We start from the raw sequence: 16,368 nt of genomic DNA, 5'->3' as shown, positions 1-16,368 counted from the left end.
ATTGTAATGATGAAGGTGAAGCTTAACTGGAGGTTAAGGCCCCTGTCTGCCACCGTGCTTTGCAAGCATCAGCCCATTAGAGGAGCCCCATCACTTTGACATTAGTGTAAAGTACGACTTTCCCTACAATCATTATCACAGACTCTATGTTCTTATAAAACTGAAGAGCACGATATTTTATATGGTAAACTAAGCTCATCGTAACAGGACCACGTGGACTGATTAGGGGTCATATCACCACCCTTGAAACATTCATATTTCATGGAACAGTTTGGACCCCTTCAAAATAGTGTTTCAGGTGGTTCCATTACAAGAAAAGTAAGAGAATGCACATTTATTAGTAGTTTTAGAACAGCAAATTACTATTCAACGGCACTTTTTTCCCTGAAAAAACAGTCAGTCCCCCTCCCTGCCCCACGGACATTCACTAAAAGGCCCATCTTGGGGGCCGGGGCAGGAGGCCAGAGTTGGGTCGTGCCACATTGCCTGTGGTTGTGAATAGTCAGCAAGCCCTGTCCTTCCTTAAGAAGATTTCCACTGAACACACAGGCAGCTTCTTTACTTTCTACCTTCAGACGTAGTAAGAGAGCAAAGCTCTTCGTCTCCCGAACTGTGACTGTAGCTCCACTTACCTGATTTTCCCGTGTCTTAAGTGGTTCCTCAAAGACCATGTGTGATATAAGGATTAAGATAGTCTGTCCTCTAAAGAAACCGAGCTCTGCTCCAATGCTGAGATGAGTAAACACAGTCTTCACCAGCTACAGAATCCTTCGTACTGATACAGGATGTGAGGGCAAATTTGTTACCCTCATCTGTTTCCTCTTTGTTACTCATCCCTATTAGCAACATCTGATATAAAAATTCAAACTTCCAAAGAACATAAATGTTTTTAGCTTCAAAGAATTTAGAACAGTTTCACTGTGGGTAATCATATTTTTAATATGCTCAGTTTCACACTAAGTTGATTTATTAGAGTAATTTTGACTTTAGTAGGATTTGGCGGAGGGAGGTTATGGAGAACTGACCTTTCAAAGGATGAACACAGTTTTGTGACTAAGAACGGATTTCACACGGAATTAGTGACTGCTTTTTGAATGTCTGTCTTGACTGTTCAATTGTGATCTCCGCGGGGGCAGGTACCTGGCTTAGCAAGGCATTAATCACATCGCAGGTATTCAGTGCACGTTTCTTGAATGAAAAATGTTATTTCTAAGACAGATTGTTAAAAAGTAATGGGTAAGAAGATGGTTAATCTCTGCCAGTTTCATAAAGGATGTATCTTTCTGTCCAAAGAGCTGCTGCTTTGTAAATTACACTAAAGGAATTCTGCTTCTTTTGGCTCTGGTTCCATCAAGACATGAAAGGTGATTATTTCAGAATTCTGTCAGTGTTCTGTCAAGCCCAAAAGATTCTCAAAGTGATTTTCCGGGAGAATATCCTACTGGCGAAGTAGGTCGAATCCATCTGGTGTCTTTTAAAATATTCCAGGTCACCCATTGTCCTCTCATGAGGCCATGAACTCGTTCCACCCACCTGTTCTTAGAAGGCAACCCATCACCTGTGCTGTGCACCTGCCCTGGCCCTGAATCAGGGTATGCCTGCAAGCCATAGAGCTGGAACCCATTTCTTAGCCTCTGGCTGGGCAAGGAGTCTGCTGATGGGTGATACACTCCCACCTGACCATCTACACCTGTGTCGGGGACACTGCAGCAACTAAGCAGAGGGTTGGTTGATGGGGTTTTTAGAACTTACCACAATATGACATTTCTCTTTTGACTGAATTCACCACGATCTTTTTAAAGCAAAAATATAGTTAACCTTCTTAGCATGAGGCTGTAGGGCTATAATTTTAATCTTTCCTTGATCTTCTTCCTTCCTAATCTTTTCCCTACCAAAAAAACCCATCTTGGAAACTCAAAAATGAATATCAGCATTTCTACTCACCATTGGGCTTAGGTTATATCGGCGGTTGAGGGTCCAGAGGACCAGGTCGTACACCCCTAAGTCTCTCCTTTTGCTTCCAACACCTGGTCTAGGAAAAACAAGTTCTGAATCTCTCTGTGCCTGGAAGTCTTCCTTCATAGAGTGGAAGAAAAATGCGTGGTCTCTCCTGAGGTGAATGAGATCGTAGGTACCAAAGTGCTTTGAGCAACTCAAAGGGAAGGTGTGTAACCCAAAGCTTTATTACCTAATAGACTGAGACCCGGTCAGAAAGGTCCGTAGGCTCACAATCATTCTGCTGCTTTGAACACTACAAGGACTGGAGAGCTTTCTCTTTCATCTTCCCCACCCTCGTGGGAAGAATCCTTTTGCAAGGGTACATCAATTATGAAGAACATAGTGTCATGAGATACAAAAACTGTCACGGAATGACAGTCAAACAGGGCTGCACTTTACCTGCAGACAAGCCAGCCAGTTACCGCTCGGGGAGCTGGCACACAACAGAGTAGACCTAACCACCAAATGCGGGTACAGAACTCAGAATAAAATTCCATCCCTTGGGGCATATTCCATGGGCTTTTTCTGCTCCTGCTTCCTCTGGTGTCTGGCCTTCTGGTAGAAGATGATGACGACCACGGTGACTACGTTTAGAAGAATGACGAGCAGGGAGAGCCAGAACGAGTATCCGTAACTGTGGGACGCTCCTCCGTGAGTGGCTGCCGGATAAAGTGGGTAGAGCCTCTGGGCCAGCTCTTCTGAGAGGTGATTGGACTGTGTGTTCCCCACAAAGAGCACCATGGTTATGAATATGAAGGATGCTGAAAGGAAGAAATAGTTTCATAGGTAACACGGTGATACATTTTTTAATGTCACTGTTTTCTTTTACCACACGTACTCTATGGGTACTCACTGAATATCTACACTGGGATTTACTCTCTTTTAAGCATTAGGGAGAATGTAAAAGGAATGAAAGACGCGAGCTAGATTCTAGGCTCCAAATGCTAAAGCTGGTGCAGGGCAGTTGCGGACAGGGACAAGCATTCAGCTCAAGTCCTTCCAGAAGGAGCTGCTCTGCCCACTTCCCTGGGCAATAGCAGGTGTGCTGAATGAGTGAGGAATAAATGCTTGAACACGGGGGTCAACGGGGAAACTATCTAGAGAGGCCAGCGGGATGGGAAGGCCGAGGGAGGACAGATAGAAAAGGCAGCCCCAACAGAGACTCGTGGTGGATGATGAACTCAGAGCATTCGGGTCTGTGAGGCACAAGCTCATCTGACGGGGAGGGGTCCTGAGGGTCCTGAGTACTGGATACAGAGGATGGGCCCACCTGGAGAGCCCTGAATGCCGGCTCGGGAGCTGGGATTTCATTCTACACACAACGGAGTACAGCATTTAACCAGGAAGGATCTCTTTACTAAACTCATTTTAGAAGAGCCTTTTAAATTGTTTACCTTCCCTTTTTTATTCTTCACGAGGTCCTTCACTAGAGAGCATTCCTCCATTTTGACTTTGGAAAGCTCCTTTGGCCTCGTTACGGAGCGCAGCTCTGGAGTCAGAGAGAGCAGGGCTCAAGGGCTCCGGCTACTGGTTCTGGGAGACGAGCTTAGCTTCCCCGAGCCTCAGCCCTCATCTTCCCAAGAGCGCGAGCTAGAGACACAAAGTAGATTCGTGGCCGCTTAGGACTGGGGATGGGCTGGGGGGGGGGGTGGAGTTTCCTTTTGAGACCATGAAAATATTCTAGAATCAACTGTGGTGATGGTTGCACAGATCTGTGAACACACTAAAACCACTGAATGGCACAGGTTAAATGGGTGAACTATATGGTATGTGAGTCATATCTCAATATAGCTGTTTAAAAAGGCGGGAGGAGGAAGGTCAGGACGCAGACATTCCAGACTCGTGATGCCGCCGGCGCCGGCGGGTGGAGCGGGGCCTGAGCGCACCGGGTGGCTGTCCGGGAATCCCCAGGACGGAGGTCCTCTGGGACCCAGGCTGCGTGACTCGTCATCTGCTGACATTTACCCAGAACTAGAAGGACATTTTGGCATCAAACTTGTCCTGATCGTAACCCACACCCAGGGAACGGCCCTCCAGAGGCCCTAATGAGAGGGCTTCTGCGTGAGGAGTTCTCACTCTCCGTGATGACGGTCTTTCATCCTCAACCTAATGGTTTTATTTGTTAATCATAAAAGGAATGGGTACATACAAACCCCCTGCTCTCTGCGCTATGCGTCTCACGCCCCTTAATTATCCTTCACTGTGCTCTTGGGAGGTTTCTAATGAAAGCTTAGTCATAAAGGGGTAGGATGGAAATGGGTTAAATGCTTTTTCCTGAAGTGGATGCTTTGATTTGAATTGGGAGAGGCCGTCAGGGACACGGATGCTGACCTGAGCCCCCTGAAAAAGGGCACGCCTCTCACAGCCTGTCGTCCGGCTCCTGGGACGGAAGATCTACTGGGCCTGGAGGGAGCCCCTGGTAGAAGGAGGAGCCCCTGAAGGCTCGGGACACTGGCTTCCCTCCCCAGCCTGTCCCCATCGGGCCGTGTGAGCTGCCGGGTTACGCTCACTCTCGGTTCCTGGGCTGAGGATCAAATGTGTTGGGACACACCGTCTGCAAGGTTCTCTCCGGCTCCATCATCTCTCAGACTACAGTTCTATCCCCTGGGGTCAGGGTTGGGCCACGCCAGGCTGGGGTCAGAGGGCACAGGGGCCCGGGAGGTGATGCTGGTATTTTTCTCCTCAAAGCAGAATCCCAGGGCTCCCCTGGTGGCGCAGTGGTTAAGAATCCACCTGCCAACGCAGGGGACACGGGTTCAAGCCCTGGTCCAGGAAGATACCACATGCTGCGGAGCAACTAAGCCCGCGTGCCACAACTACTGAAGCCCGTGCTCCTAGAGCCCACGTGCCACAACTACTGAGCCCACGCGCCACAACTACTGAAGCCCGTGTGCCTAGAGCCCTTGCTCTGCAACAAGAGGAGCCACCGCAATGAGAAGCCCGTGCACCACAACTACTGAGCCTGCGCTCTAGAGCTTATGAGCCACAACTACTGAGCACGCGAGCCACAACTACTGAAGCCCACTCGCCTAGAGCCCGTGCTCCACAAGAGAAGCCACCGCAATGAGAAGCCTGTGTACCTCAATGAAGAGTAGCCCCCGCTTGCTGCAACTAGAGAAAACCCGCACGCAGCAACAAAGACCCAACACAGCCAAAAATAAATAAATACATTTTTTAAAAAAGCAGAACCCCCTCCTGATCCTTCAGAAACAAACTAGCGAACCACTCCCTCTTCTTCCTTGCAGCCAAAGAGAGGGTGTCCAAGCCCAGCCTGGAGAGGGGTGTGTGGCCCTTCCCTCTGCCTCCAGGACCCCTGAGGGCAGCCTGACCCCTGCCCTCTCCCCACGGTGACCCAAGGCAAGGACACAGTGATGGCATCTCTGTGGCCAAAACCCTCTGCAGGCTAAGCCTCCCATGAACTGAGTTTTCACTAAGTTCTCCGACCAAATTCGGGGCCCAAGTCTGCCCTATCAAAGCTGGAGGCTGTGAGGGCCTTCAGAGGCAAAGCCAAACGCTGAACAGAGAGGCAAAGTCAAAGTCTCCGAATGTGTTTCTGCCCAGCTCACAGCCTCTCTGTGTGTCAGAACTTGCTCCAAGCCTGGGAGGGAACGTGGCGGGAGTTTGCTGCCTGGCAAACAATTTTTTGTTGTTAGAAGCAGGTGGGGACCAGGGTGAGGGAGGCTGCAGGCCCTGTTTTCCATGTTTTCCTCCACAAACGTGCCCTGTGCAAAGCCAGCTTAGACTCGACCATGGAGAAAGAGGCTGAAAGCCTGGGGCTCCCTCCTGCCGAGATGGAGGGATGCGCTCCGAGCCCTGCAGATGTAGACCGAGGAACGGGGGCCGGCTTTGTCCCGCTGGGCCCACATCGGGCCTTCCCATCTGGTCCGAGAGCCCGATGTTCCTCTCGGATCCATCCTCCCCAGCTCCCAGGTGGTCAGTCCTCTGCCAAGGGGCTCAGTCAGTGAATTCAACCCTGCCGGCCATGGAGCTTGCTCCAGAAATGGAGAAGGGCAATTCCAGTGAGAGTCAGATTTGGGGGGAAAAGTCATCTTTTCTCCTGGGGTTGCTGCATTGGTGATGGGCCAAGAAGGGCTGGCAGCCCTCTTGCCTTTAAGAGGACCAGCCCAGCTGCTTAATGATAGAGGGAACACTGGAGGAAAACAGAGTTCTGACGGTGCTGGCTGAGACCCTGGATCCAGCTGTACCTGAAGCCACAGTGTCCCTTAGCTTCTTAATCATATGAGCAAAAATTAAAATAATCTATTTTTTACCCTGGCAATGAGTGCCAATGAGTCTTGCCTTTGCTTTGGTTGACGGAGGTGAACTACCGTCCTAGAAACAGCTTGGGGCAAGGAACCCGGGCATCTGGATGAGGATCTCTGAGTTTGGAACCAATTCCCCCAGCTCCACTGGGAGCCAGGAAGCAGGAATACTCATTCCGCAGGACTGCTGTGCCTGGCCCACAGCAGATGCCCTTTAAATTGGGGCATTTGTTTGTTTTTACCACCGGGTAATAAAAGCACAGAAAGAAAGGAAAGGGCTAGTCGTGTGTGGGTGTGGCTACACCAGCCTGACACCAAACGCTCAGAGCTGAGGGGTGAGTGTGCGACGTGGCCATGGTGCAGGCTTGCCCAGGGCTGCCCAAGTTTCCACCATTGTGGTGCACGATAGTTATGAACTGCGCTTGCTTGATCAGTGAGTTGCATGGCTCTCCCTTGTATCCATGCTGGGCTGGGACTGGCTCACACATCTCCTCAACCATTAGCTTGAAAAAGGCCGCAGTGAAAGTGTTTACACACTCGCACCAGCCAGGGCTGCAGCCAGGGCTTCCCTCCCCCGAGAGCCGGGTGTTCGTTCTCAGCACCGCACCGCTGGGAGCCACAGCACAGGGCCCCCTCCTGCCACCTGCACCGGCCAGTGTGAGGATGGCCTCTCAGCAGGGGGACGGGAGAGAGCTGCTGCCCAGAGCCCCTCCTCTGAGGCTTCCTTACAGCCTAATATCCAGGGCACCTTTCTTTGTCCCTGAACATTCCTGGTCTGTGTTTAAAATGCACCACCGGGCTTCCTTGGTGGTGCAGTGGTTAAGAATCCGCCACTGCAGGGGACACGGGTTTGAGCCCTGGTCCAGGAAGATCCCACATGCTGTGGAGCAACTAGGCCCGTGAGCCACAATTACTGAGCCCGCACGCCTAGAGCCTGTGCTCCGCAACAAGAGAAGCCACTGCAATGAGAGGCCCACGCACCACAATCAAGAGTAGCCCCTGCTCGCCGCAACTAGAGAAAGTCTGTGCGCAGCAACGAACACCCAACGCAGCCAAAAATAAAATTTTAAAAAAAATTTATAAAAATAAATAAAGTAACTTATTAAAAAAAAAAAATGCACCACCTGTGGCTTACACGCGACCACCTCCAGAGCCGCCCGGTTAGTAGGATGGGCTGCTTCTGATCCGATCTCGAGATCAGGTTCTCATGGTGGAGGGAGGGAAAGAGCAGGAGAAACCCGGCTGTCCGGCAGGGGCAACGAGGCTCCCACGTGACCGCGTCCCTGGGCAGACACAGTGGCCACAGAGTCCAGAGACCCAGAGAAAGTCCAAAACACTGTGACTCAAGCTGGGCCCCACTTCCCATCCTCCACCCCAATACCTTTCCCAGCAAACAAGTCACACAACCTAGCAGCACCGCCCAGCAACATCCGGGACTCACAGGTTGCCCACAAGAAGGGCATTGGCCCCAGATTCTCCAAAATGGCATTCTTGGTGGCTCTCTGTGCCACGCTCAGGTTTAGATTTTAAGCCAAGTTGACTGCTGCTCTATGGGGGCAAGAAGGAGACTGAATAACACACATGCATGTGTGTGCACGTGTGTGCACGTGTGTGCACGTGTGTTCACGTGTTGACTTCCACACATCACGTGGAGCCTCATTTGGAGTCAAGCACACCACAGGAGCCCAGTGAATGTTTTGTGGATGCGTGTGTTTTTCGTTCAACTCCTTACACCAGATACTCCAAAGCAAAGACTGGGTATGTCATATATTTTAACACCTAACACGCCTTCCTCACCTCACTCTGGTCTCTTACCTGGGCACCTAAAACAGAATTTTATTTCCAAAGATACTGAATAAATGCTGCAAGTTTACAAAAACAAACCTCAGCCCCCAGCACGCAACTCAGCACACAGGGGGCCCTCTTAATGCCCATGGCTCGACCGTGACCGTGTGTGTCCACGTGTGTGAGAGGGAAGCAGGGGGACGGAGGCAGAGAGCACGTCGTCTCGGCCGATACTCACCGCTGAGTCCGCTCCAGGTGTACACCCCCATCGGTCCCAAGAACGTCTGATAGGGGTTGCTGACGGTGTTGTAGAAGGTGAACCCAGAGCTCAACAGCGAAGTCAACAAACTGAGGACCAGGAACAGGATGACCACCAAGTGCAGAGTCTTTGGGGAAGAATTGTTCAATGTCCCTAAAACTAAAGCAATGTTTGGTAAGCACGTGGCACCAAATGCAAAGACCAACTCTGGACCGGAGGGCAGGTCCACCCTCACGCACCCCATTCTACCTCCTTCCCCATTCTACCCGCTTAGGCACTGGGGTTAGAAACTGTCAGTCTTTTCATAAAATTTGCATACTTCTTATGTGTAGGGGAGCTCCAGACGTGGATATGCACTTGTGTAACATGAAACGCAGGTGCCCTGGGCCGTTTGCCATCAGTTCCTGCTTTTGCCGTTCTCCTCTTTCTAACCACCAGCAGCCAGCCTCCCCAGGCATCTGTTTCCTCCGCTCTGTCCTTTGTTTGCAAAATGAGCAGACACCAGAGATGCGCTCTCCCCACCCCCCCCATTTACCTGGAAACCCAGCCATGCGTTTATAAACATCTCCAAGAACAGCCAGTGTGTTTTAGGCCCTTAGGAGATTGCCAGCACATTCAATAAAGTGTTTACCAAGAGGTTCTGTGAAAGTCACAGCGACAGAAGGAAAAAAGTAAATTGGGAAAAAGATTTCAGAGTCCTTGGTAATGTACTAACACCATCATTGGGAATTACAAGGTGTTAGAACCATGATGGGGGTGGGAAAGAAAAAGTAAAAGCTTCCTTCTTTCCATTCCTGTTTTTCAGGTCCCCTGGGAGAGAGCAGGAGCCTCTCACATCTTCACCCCAGAGCAGCTTTAAAGAACAGAAACCAGAACGGCCATGGAAACCTTCTTGTTCCGCCATGGATGGCGCAGTTTCAAGAAAGCGGCCCTGGGAGCCAGAGGAGATCTGCAGCCTCCTCCTGAAACGTGTCCTGGCAGCGAGGAGCCCTCTCTTTGCAAGGTGGCCTTTTCCATCGCTGCGTCTCCTTAGTCATTTAAAGTTTTTTCATTCTGCGTCTCTACAGCATTTACCCTGCATCCTATGCTCCTTTTGGAGCGACGCAGAATCCACTCCCTCCTCTCCTGCTTGGAGCCTTTCCCAGTATTTGAAAAGGGATATAAACCCCAACGTGTTCTTCATAAGACGTGATTCCAAAGCTCCTGCCAGCCTGGTCCCGACTCCGCACACATTTAGTCTGACTTTACCTCCCTACCCATGCTGGCCAGATGGGCTCAACTCTCCCGATAAGATGTGACGATACTTGTGCGGGGTCCATCCTCTCTCCATCTCTGAATACCCACATGTTATTAGTTCAGATGTTTTTCTTTTTAAATCAGCGGTACTTTGCGAGGGAGGTAAATTTCCTGTCATCGGACAGAGGGTGGGCATGAAAGAGATTTGGCCAGCAAATCTGCCTTCACACATCTGGACGTTGGGGATCTGGTTGTAAAGACCCTCGTGTGTGAGAGAATTCACCCTGATGGCCGCGTCACGTGGCCAAGCCCAGGGCTGGAAGTGTCTCCAGACAGAGCAGGGATAGAATGCCAGGAGCACAGGGCTGTCCGGCAGGCAGGAGGGTGTGGCCAGCAGACAAGAAAGGAGTCAGGAAAGACAAGGGGCGGGAGAAAAGAAATGTGGGTATGGCCTCCCGTGAGCACAGCTCCAGCCCTTCAAACCCCACGGGAGACCAGAGAGGACAGAAGAGGGAAATACCAGTTCAGCAACACAGAGGCCATGAGTTCACCACTCAGTGAGACGGGCCTGGGTGCAAAGTTCAGCGCACACACGTCCAGTCTGCTCGTCCCTAGCAGTGCCCAGCCCTTGTCACTGTTTCTGTTATTAACCCATGGGAAGGGCTAAGTTCTCAGCGCAGCCCCCTCTGTTATGCACTCCAGGTAAGAACTCTGAAAGGCATTGGTTAAACTGAGAATGCGGTCCTCTCTGCCACCCCCTGTTGCCTGCGTGGAGATGGGTGGGACCCGATGGGCCCCCTGCCCTCCGGGAAGCCGTCTGGGCTGGGACAGTTCCGAAGACCCTGCCCTCAAGCCCGAGGCTCTAGCTCCTTTGCCTGGCTCACCCCGGAGATGCAGTGGTGAGGGCTTGGCATGGCTGTGATGTAGCACACACCTATTTTGCGGCTCGTGGAAGATGACACCAGAATAGGAGAAACAAGAAGCAGGACACACCTGTTCAGAGGTGCAGGGTCAAATGCTGCAGATGTTTCCAAACTTAGTCACCACCGGCAAGAACTGCTCCTGTTTGTACCACACTCCCACAGCCTCTGCCTGAGCATGAAGGAGGAAACTCCAGCATCGAATCAGAAGTTTGCTGGGAACTAAATGACCTCTGTCCTTAGCCAATAAGACAAAATTTGGGTACTTAACTAGAAAATAAAAATTTCAGCGTGGGAAAAACGTCCTGTGTCCAAGGCACCAAGTTGCCTTGGGGAAAGCTTTCTTATTAAAAGCTGTACATGGATGTTCACTTGCAAATGGTGAACATTCCACCTTTTCAGAGTATATTAGAAAGTGACAGTCAGGTTTGGCTTTCTTTTTGACTGTTGGTAAGATCTACTAGACATCAGTTCTCAAAAGGGAGTCCGTTTGGAGTCTACTGACTCACACTTTTCTATGAATTAAGGTGACAATTTATCTTAATTTTAACTGCCATATTTCCAAATTCTATTTCGGCCTTCTGAATTCCCTGCCACACAGGTATGACAGCTGTATCTCCCCTCCCCTTCCTGGCTCAGAACTCAGACAATGAAAGCTGGAAATTCAGTGAAAGTTGGCAAGAATGAAATCACAATCAACCCCCACAGCATCTGACAGCTGCTCTCTGCCCACAAAATTAGCAAATACATTCTGTTCTTTTTCCTTCCTTTGAGGGGTCAAGCATCGGAATCGAGAAAGCCACCTCACAATTGAAACTAATCGCTCGGATTCTGGCAGCCCCGGGGAAAGAGGCCACGGCTCCCGCAGCTGGGAGGCCGAAATGTACTGGGTGGTGGGCAGTGCTCACACGGGGGGTCATCGGACATCCGGGCTTCCTGTGCATGGACATTGATACTCAAGCCCCACTGGCCATCTGGCCCTTCTAGCTCTGCTTTTCAGGAAGTCCTCGGAAATTGAGGGAGAGCCGGTGGCTTTTTTGTGCGGAGGAATGGCCTCCAGCCCCTCCTCAAGCACCTGGTCACCAGGGGGCCTGACCCAGTGGAGCTTCTCAGTCCCTGGACCACAGTGTATCCCTGGAAGGGCTCATTAACTCCATGGATCCCAGAGTGTGGCCTAGGAGCTCTCCCAGGACATCCCAGCTGATGGCTTCAGCCTCTGGGAAATTGACGAGGGTTGTCTCGGAAAGAAGGATGGGGGAAAGCTTTTTCTGCCCCTTTATACTCCACCTCCCAGTGTGGTCATGTCTCTGGGGGCAAATTATATGTCGCTGCCACCCCGGGGGGAAAGTACGGGATGTGTATGGGAGGACACTTAGGAGTAGTAAGAAGGGGCTTTTTGTAAATTCTGGAGATATAAACCTCATTTCTTCAGTTCAGTCATTCTTGCAGTTAATTGATTTTGGCAGCCGACTCACTCTCCTCATTATTTTTAGCTTGAGCCAACAGTACAACTTTGAGTTCCCCCAGAACAAAAGGGGTAGGTAGTGAAAAGAGACTGGTGGGCAGGGGGAGGCACATTTGGGGTGAAACTCCCCCTTGTTCTCATGGTGACCTGCACTCACCTTTGTCCTACAAGTAGTGCGGGCTGATGGATTTAACTGATGGGGTCGGGGTCTTTCTCTAGAAAGACTAAGTGGTGAGTCCACCCAGCTCTGTGCAGTTCCGCGTGGGATCCAAGCCCCTCGCTCACATAGTAGCTGCTCAGGAAGGTTTTTTTGAACCAAAATTAAATATCCAGAGTCTTTGGAGTAGCAAGGCAACGTGCTCACTGGTGGACACCTGGCACTTCTCATCTGGGTGTTGGACAAGCTGGGATGCCTCTGGATGAGGCTAGTAGAGCTCCTGGTGAGCCTGAGCTGCCCGAACAATCTAGCTACACCACGGAGAGTTTCCTCCCCAGGTTGGACTGATTCTTTTCCTCACCAATTGGCGTATTGTAGGCTGAATTATTTTGGCAAGTTGAACTCAGCCATCATCACTTCATTTCAAAATCTACAGCCCCAAATCGGCACCATGTGATAAATCCTATGTAGAAATATAGCAGAGCTTTGCAACATTCATAACTCTTTGGAGATTTCAGTGTGACCTCATCCTAGCTAAGAAACTGACATGGTTAACTTCTCATATGAAAAGGCAATCCACCACGGCAGGGCAGGAAAGTGGCATTTATACGATGATTTTGTTGTACTGCCAATGGTTGGTTTCTGATTGGAAATAAGCCCGTGGGGTCCTAAAGAACCTGTCTCCCTGCGCGTTTGCAGTTCTGCTCCCGGGGGACCATGTCCACACACCTGCACCAGCTGAACCACCATCTACATTCGGGTTACGTGACTTTTCCCTCTCCAAGAGGACTGTTTGCAAGTGTTCCCAGTTCAACGACCGCTAAAACCATCAACACTGAAGACCCCTGGGCTCTGAGGTGTCCCTAGACGATTTTAACGCCCTGAAATTGTGCAGCATCTCAGTGCCTGGGAGGTCGTTTATCTTCTACAGCCCCTGGGGTGACTGGATACAGTGACTTGAAGTTGGAATGTGGCTCTCTGGGGAAAAGAGTAAAAGTAGGAAAAAGAAAAAAGAGTAAAAATAGAGAGCCAGGCAAAGCAAATGCAAATATTTCACCTCCTCTGTGGGCCCACTGGGCTGCCCTGCCGCCTTCAGAGCTATCCTTGACCACAGCTGTCCCTGCCCTCCCAAAGCCACCGTGCTCACATCACTCCCATGGGGTTCTAGAACCAGGTGCTGACCCACCCGGGCCTCTTCGGCGCTTCTCTGGATGTAGGGAGTCAGGGATCTCATTGAAGCCAGTTATCTCAAATTGGAGCCTACTGGTTCCAAACAGACACTGCATGAAAATCAAAAAATTCACAGGCTGTTTTCTCGTATTTTAAAAATTTTACAAGTGTCTGGAAATTCAGGAAGTAGAACAAGTTTTGGTTTCGCAAATGCTATTCACAGAACTGAAAATGGGAGTGAATCTTTGAAAGTCTTCTTTTCTAGTCGCCGTAAAGAGAATATTCCTCATTTTCCTGAGGACCTGAGGCTGATACCAGAGGAGATGTGTAATGCTGCTAAAATACTGGGGGAGACGTTGCTTTTGCTAAGGTCTAAAAGGCAAATTTGTAATTTGGAAATATAATTATGTTGCTCTGGATTTAAGGAAATCATTTCATTAATAAAGTCACAAATTAGAGCTAGAACTTGGAGCTAATGTCAAAAGCTAATGTCCCACCATTATGCAGGGCATGAGGGCTAAACACTACATTTGTATAAGGCAGAAAATGATGTACGTTTATAAGGAAAGAGGTAATGACTGCATAATACCTGATAAAGCCTGTGTAGTGAGCTACACGCAGCACCCTTTGAAACAAAGTCCGTTTAAGGTGGTAAACAAGTTACAAATTTGGTTTTAAATTTAGAAAACATAATGGTATATATTCAAACTTCAAACGCCAAACAAATAGCTAAATTCAACTTATCATTCTCAAGGAATTTTTGTTTTCCTCCCATTGAGAGTAGGACATTAGTGTGTATGAAATCAGAAAAAAATTTAGGAATTCCTGTAAAATATTCGATTAATAGACTTAATGGAAATTTAATATCAATTCCAACAGCAATGAGATATTGGAGGTAAGACTGCAAATTCAAATCAGTGAAAGAAATGAACTTGAGATATAAGGATAAGAAATTGTCCATATTTTCCACTTTATTTTTTCCTTGTGTAGATGCCAGTAATGAAGTTCTGGACAGAGGTTCTTGCTCCAACTAAAAATCCATAGTCAATACAGTTAAAAATGTTCTCCCTACTGGCTGTAGAATACCATGTTGGTGTTCCATATTTTTACTTAACTATTTACCTATCAATACACTCTGTAGTACTGTTTAAGCATAGCCTCTGCTAGAATGATTTAGACTGTTTTGCTAATAGACACAACCAGAACCGAGGAAGCTGAAATAATGATTCAGTGAACTTTCAAAATTAAAAATATGCGTTCGTATCTACAGCCCAGCTAAGTTCACAAGGAAATTACTTTTGAAGGGCTATTTGGCCCAAATACAGGATGGTATGAATCTTACCCAGTTAATTCAATCTCACTGTATCCATTCAAACAAGTTATGATTTACCTTCAAAATTTTTGTCTGATTCTGCAAGTCCATGATTCAATTCTTGAATACTCTTCCCACGAAAGAGTCCGTAGGTGATGATCACACTACCATTCGAAGAAGTGTCACTAATGACAAGTGTACTGCGGACCCATTCTTGAGTTGTAAGAACAGAACAAATTACGATGGAAGCCCCCAAGCTTGTGACAAAGCTGGATAAGAACATCAGACTTTTCGTTGCCGTAGGCATCTTCTCAGGAAAATAAGGATCCTAGGGTAAAAAAACAAAGATCTTTTTATAATATTTCTGGACCTTCTCATTTGGAGTCCAGTATTTAGAAATGGAGTCTAACACTTGCTTGTGAGATATAAAACGTTGCTCTCCATGAGGAAGGGTCATATTAATGAACATTGGACTATGAACACGGTCATAAAGATTTACAGTAGCTGAACTTTGGTCTGGAGTAAGAGGTTGCTATGGTTACAGCCAACCAGCAGGAACAAGGGGGTAGGCATGGTCTTTCCAAGACTTCCTCAATCACACAATTAATTTATAACTCTTTTTCAAGTGCCTTGGAAGAAAGTTCAGCCTACCACGTCAGGAGAGAACTAGAATTCCTAAATAATGAGGGAGCAAAGGATCCGCACCCCCCAAATGTTGCTGATTCTAGCAGCCGACAACACAGAGTCCCACCTACCAAGGTTAATGACTTGACCCTAACAATTGTTCCAAAAGGAAACCCTAAGGAGATGAAGCCCTTGCTAAAGATACTGGAGAGTGAAAAGAGAAGAGTTGACACCTTATTTTTAGACCTTGATAAAGAAGTGCACCTTTCAAATTTCCTCTTTCAAATTGGATCACACCTGCACATTAATTTTTTTTAACATCTTTATTGGAGTATAATTGCTTTACAATGGTGTGTTAGTTTCTGCTTTATAACAAAAAAAATCAGTTATGCATATACATATGTTCCCATATCTCTTCCCTCTAGCATCTCCCTTCCTCCCACCCTCCCTATCCCACCCCTCTAGGTGGTCACAAAGCACAGAGCTGATCTCCCTGTGCTATGCGGTTGCTTCCCACTAGCTATCTATTTTACGTTTGGTAGTGTATATATGTCCATGCCACTCTCTCACTTTGTCAGAGCTTACCCTTCCCCCTCCCCATATCCTCAAGTCCATTCTCTAGTAGGTCTGTGTCTTTATTCCCGTCTTGCCACTAGGTTCTTCATGACTTTTTTTTTTCCCTTAGATTCCATATATATGTGTTAGCATACTGTATTTGTTTTTCTCTTTCTGACTTACTTCACTCTGTATGACAGACTCTAACTCCATCCACCTCACTACAAATAACTCAATTTTGTTTCTTTTTATGGCTGAGTAATATTCCATTGTATATATGTGCCACATCTTCTTTATCCATTCATCTGATGATGGACAGTTAGGTTGCTTCCATGTCCTGGCTATTGTAAATAGAGCTGCAATGAACAATTTGGTACATGACTCTGTGAATTACGGTTTTCTCAGGGTATATGCCCAGTAGTGGGATTGCTGGGTCGTATGGTAGTTCTATTTTTAGTTTTTTAAGGAACTTCCATACTGTTCTCCATAGTGGCTGTATCAATTTACATTCCCACCAACAGACACCTGCACATTATTTAAATTATAACTTGAGAGGTTTCATCTCTCTTTCTCTTTAGTTCTCTGATGGAAGTGGTTCTGAACATTCCTGCTTTAAGTCTTCGTG

General features: G+C 48.2%; 1 protein-coding gene across 1 annotated transcript; it reads right to left on the bottom strand.

Moving 5' to 3' along the window:
• Positions 1-913: 913 nt before the first annotated feature.
• On the bottom strand, positions 914-15,000 carry CLRN3 (clarin 3). The gene is made up of 3 exons (XM_059899582.1): positions 14,643-15,000; positions 8,284-8,463; positions 914-2,759 (listed from the first exon to the last, which is right to left on the bottom strand). The coding sequence occupies exons 1-3, from the start codon at positions 14,869-14,871 to the stop codon at positions 2,479-2,481; spliced, it is 690 nt and encodes a 229-aa protein (XP_059755565.1). The 5' UTR covers positions 14,872-15,000; the 3' UTR covers positions 914-2,478.
• Positions 15,001-16,368: the final 1,368 nt, after the last annotated feature.

Source organism: Balaenoptera ricei, chromosome 16 (genome assembly GCF_028023285.1).
Source record: "Balaenoptera ricei isolate mBalRic1 chromosome 16, mBalRic1.hap2, whole genome shotgun sequence".
In the NCBI taxonomy this organism is placed as follows: domain Eukaryota; kingdom Metazoa; phylum Chordata; class Mammalia; order Artiodactyla; family Balaenopteridae; genus Balaenoptera; species Balaenoptera ricei.
Note: the sequence above shows the minus strand (reverse complement) of the source record. Positions and strands in the feature narration are given on the sequence as shown.

Coding starts and splice junctions, on each gene's coding strand:
- CLRN3 (XM_059899582.1), bottom strand. CDS start 14,871: ATGCCTACGGCAACGAAAAGTCTGATGTTCTTATCCAGCTTTGTCACA. Junction 8,464..14,642: donor ATCAGACAAAAATTTTGAAG/GTAAATCATAAC, acceptor ACATTGCTTTAG/TTTTAGGGACATTGAACAAT. Junction 2,760..8,283: donor CACCTGGAGCGGACTCAGCG/GTGAGTATCGGC, acceptor TCTTCCTTTCAG/CATCCTTCATATTCATAACC.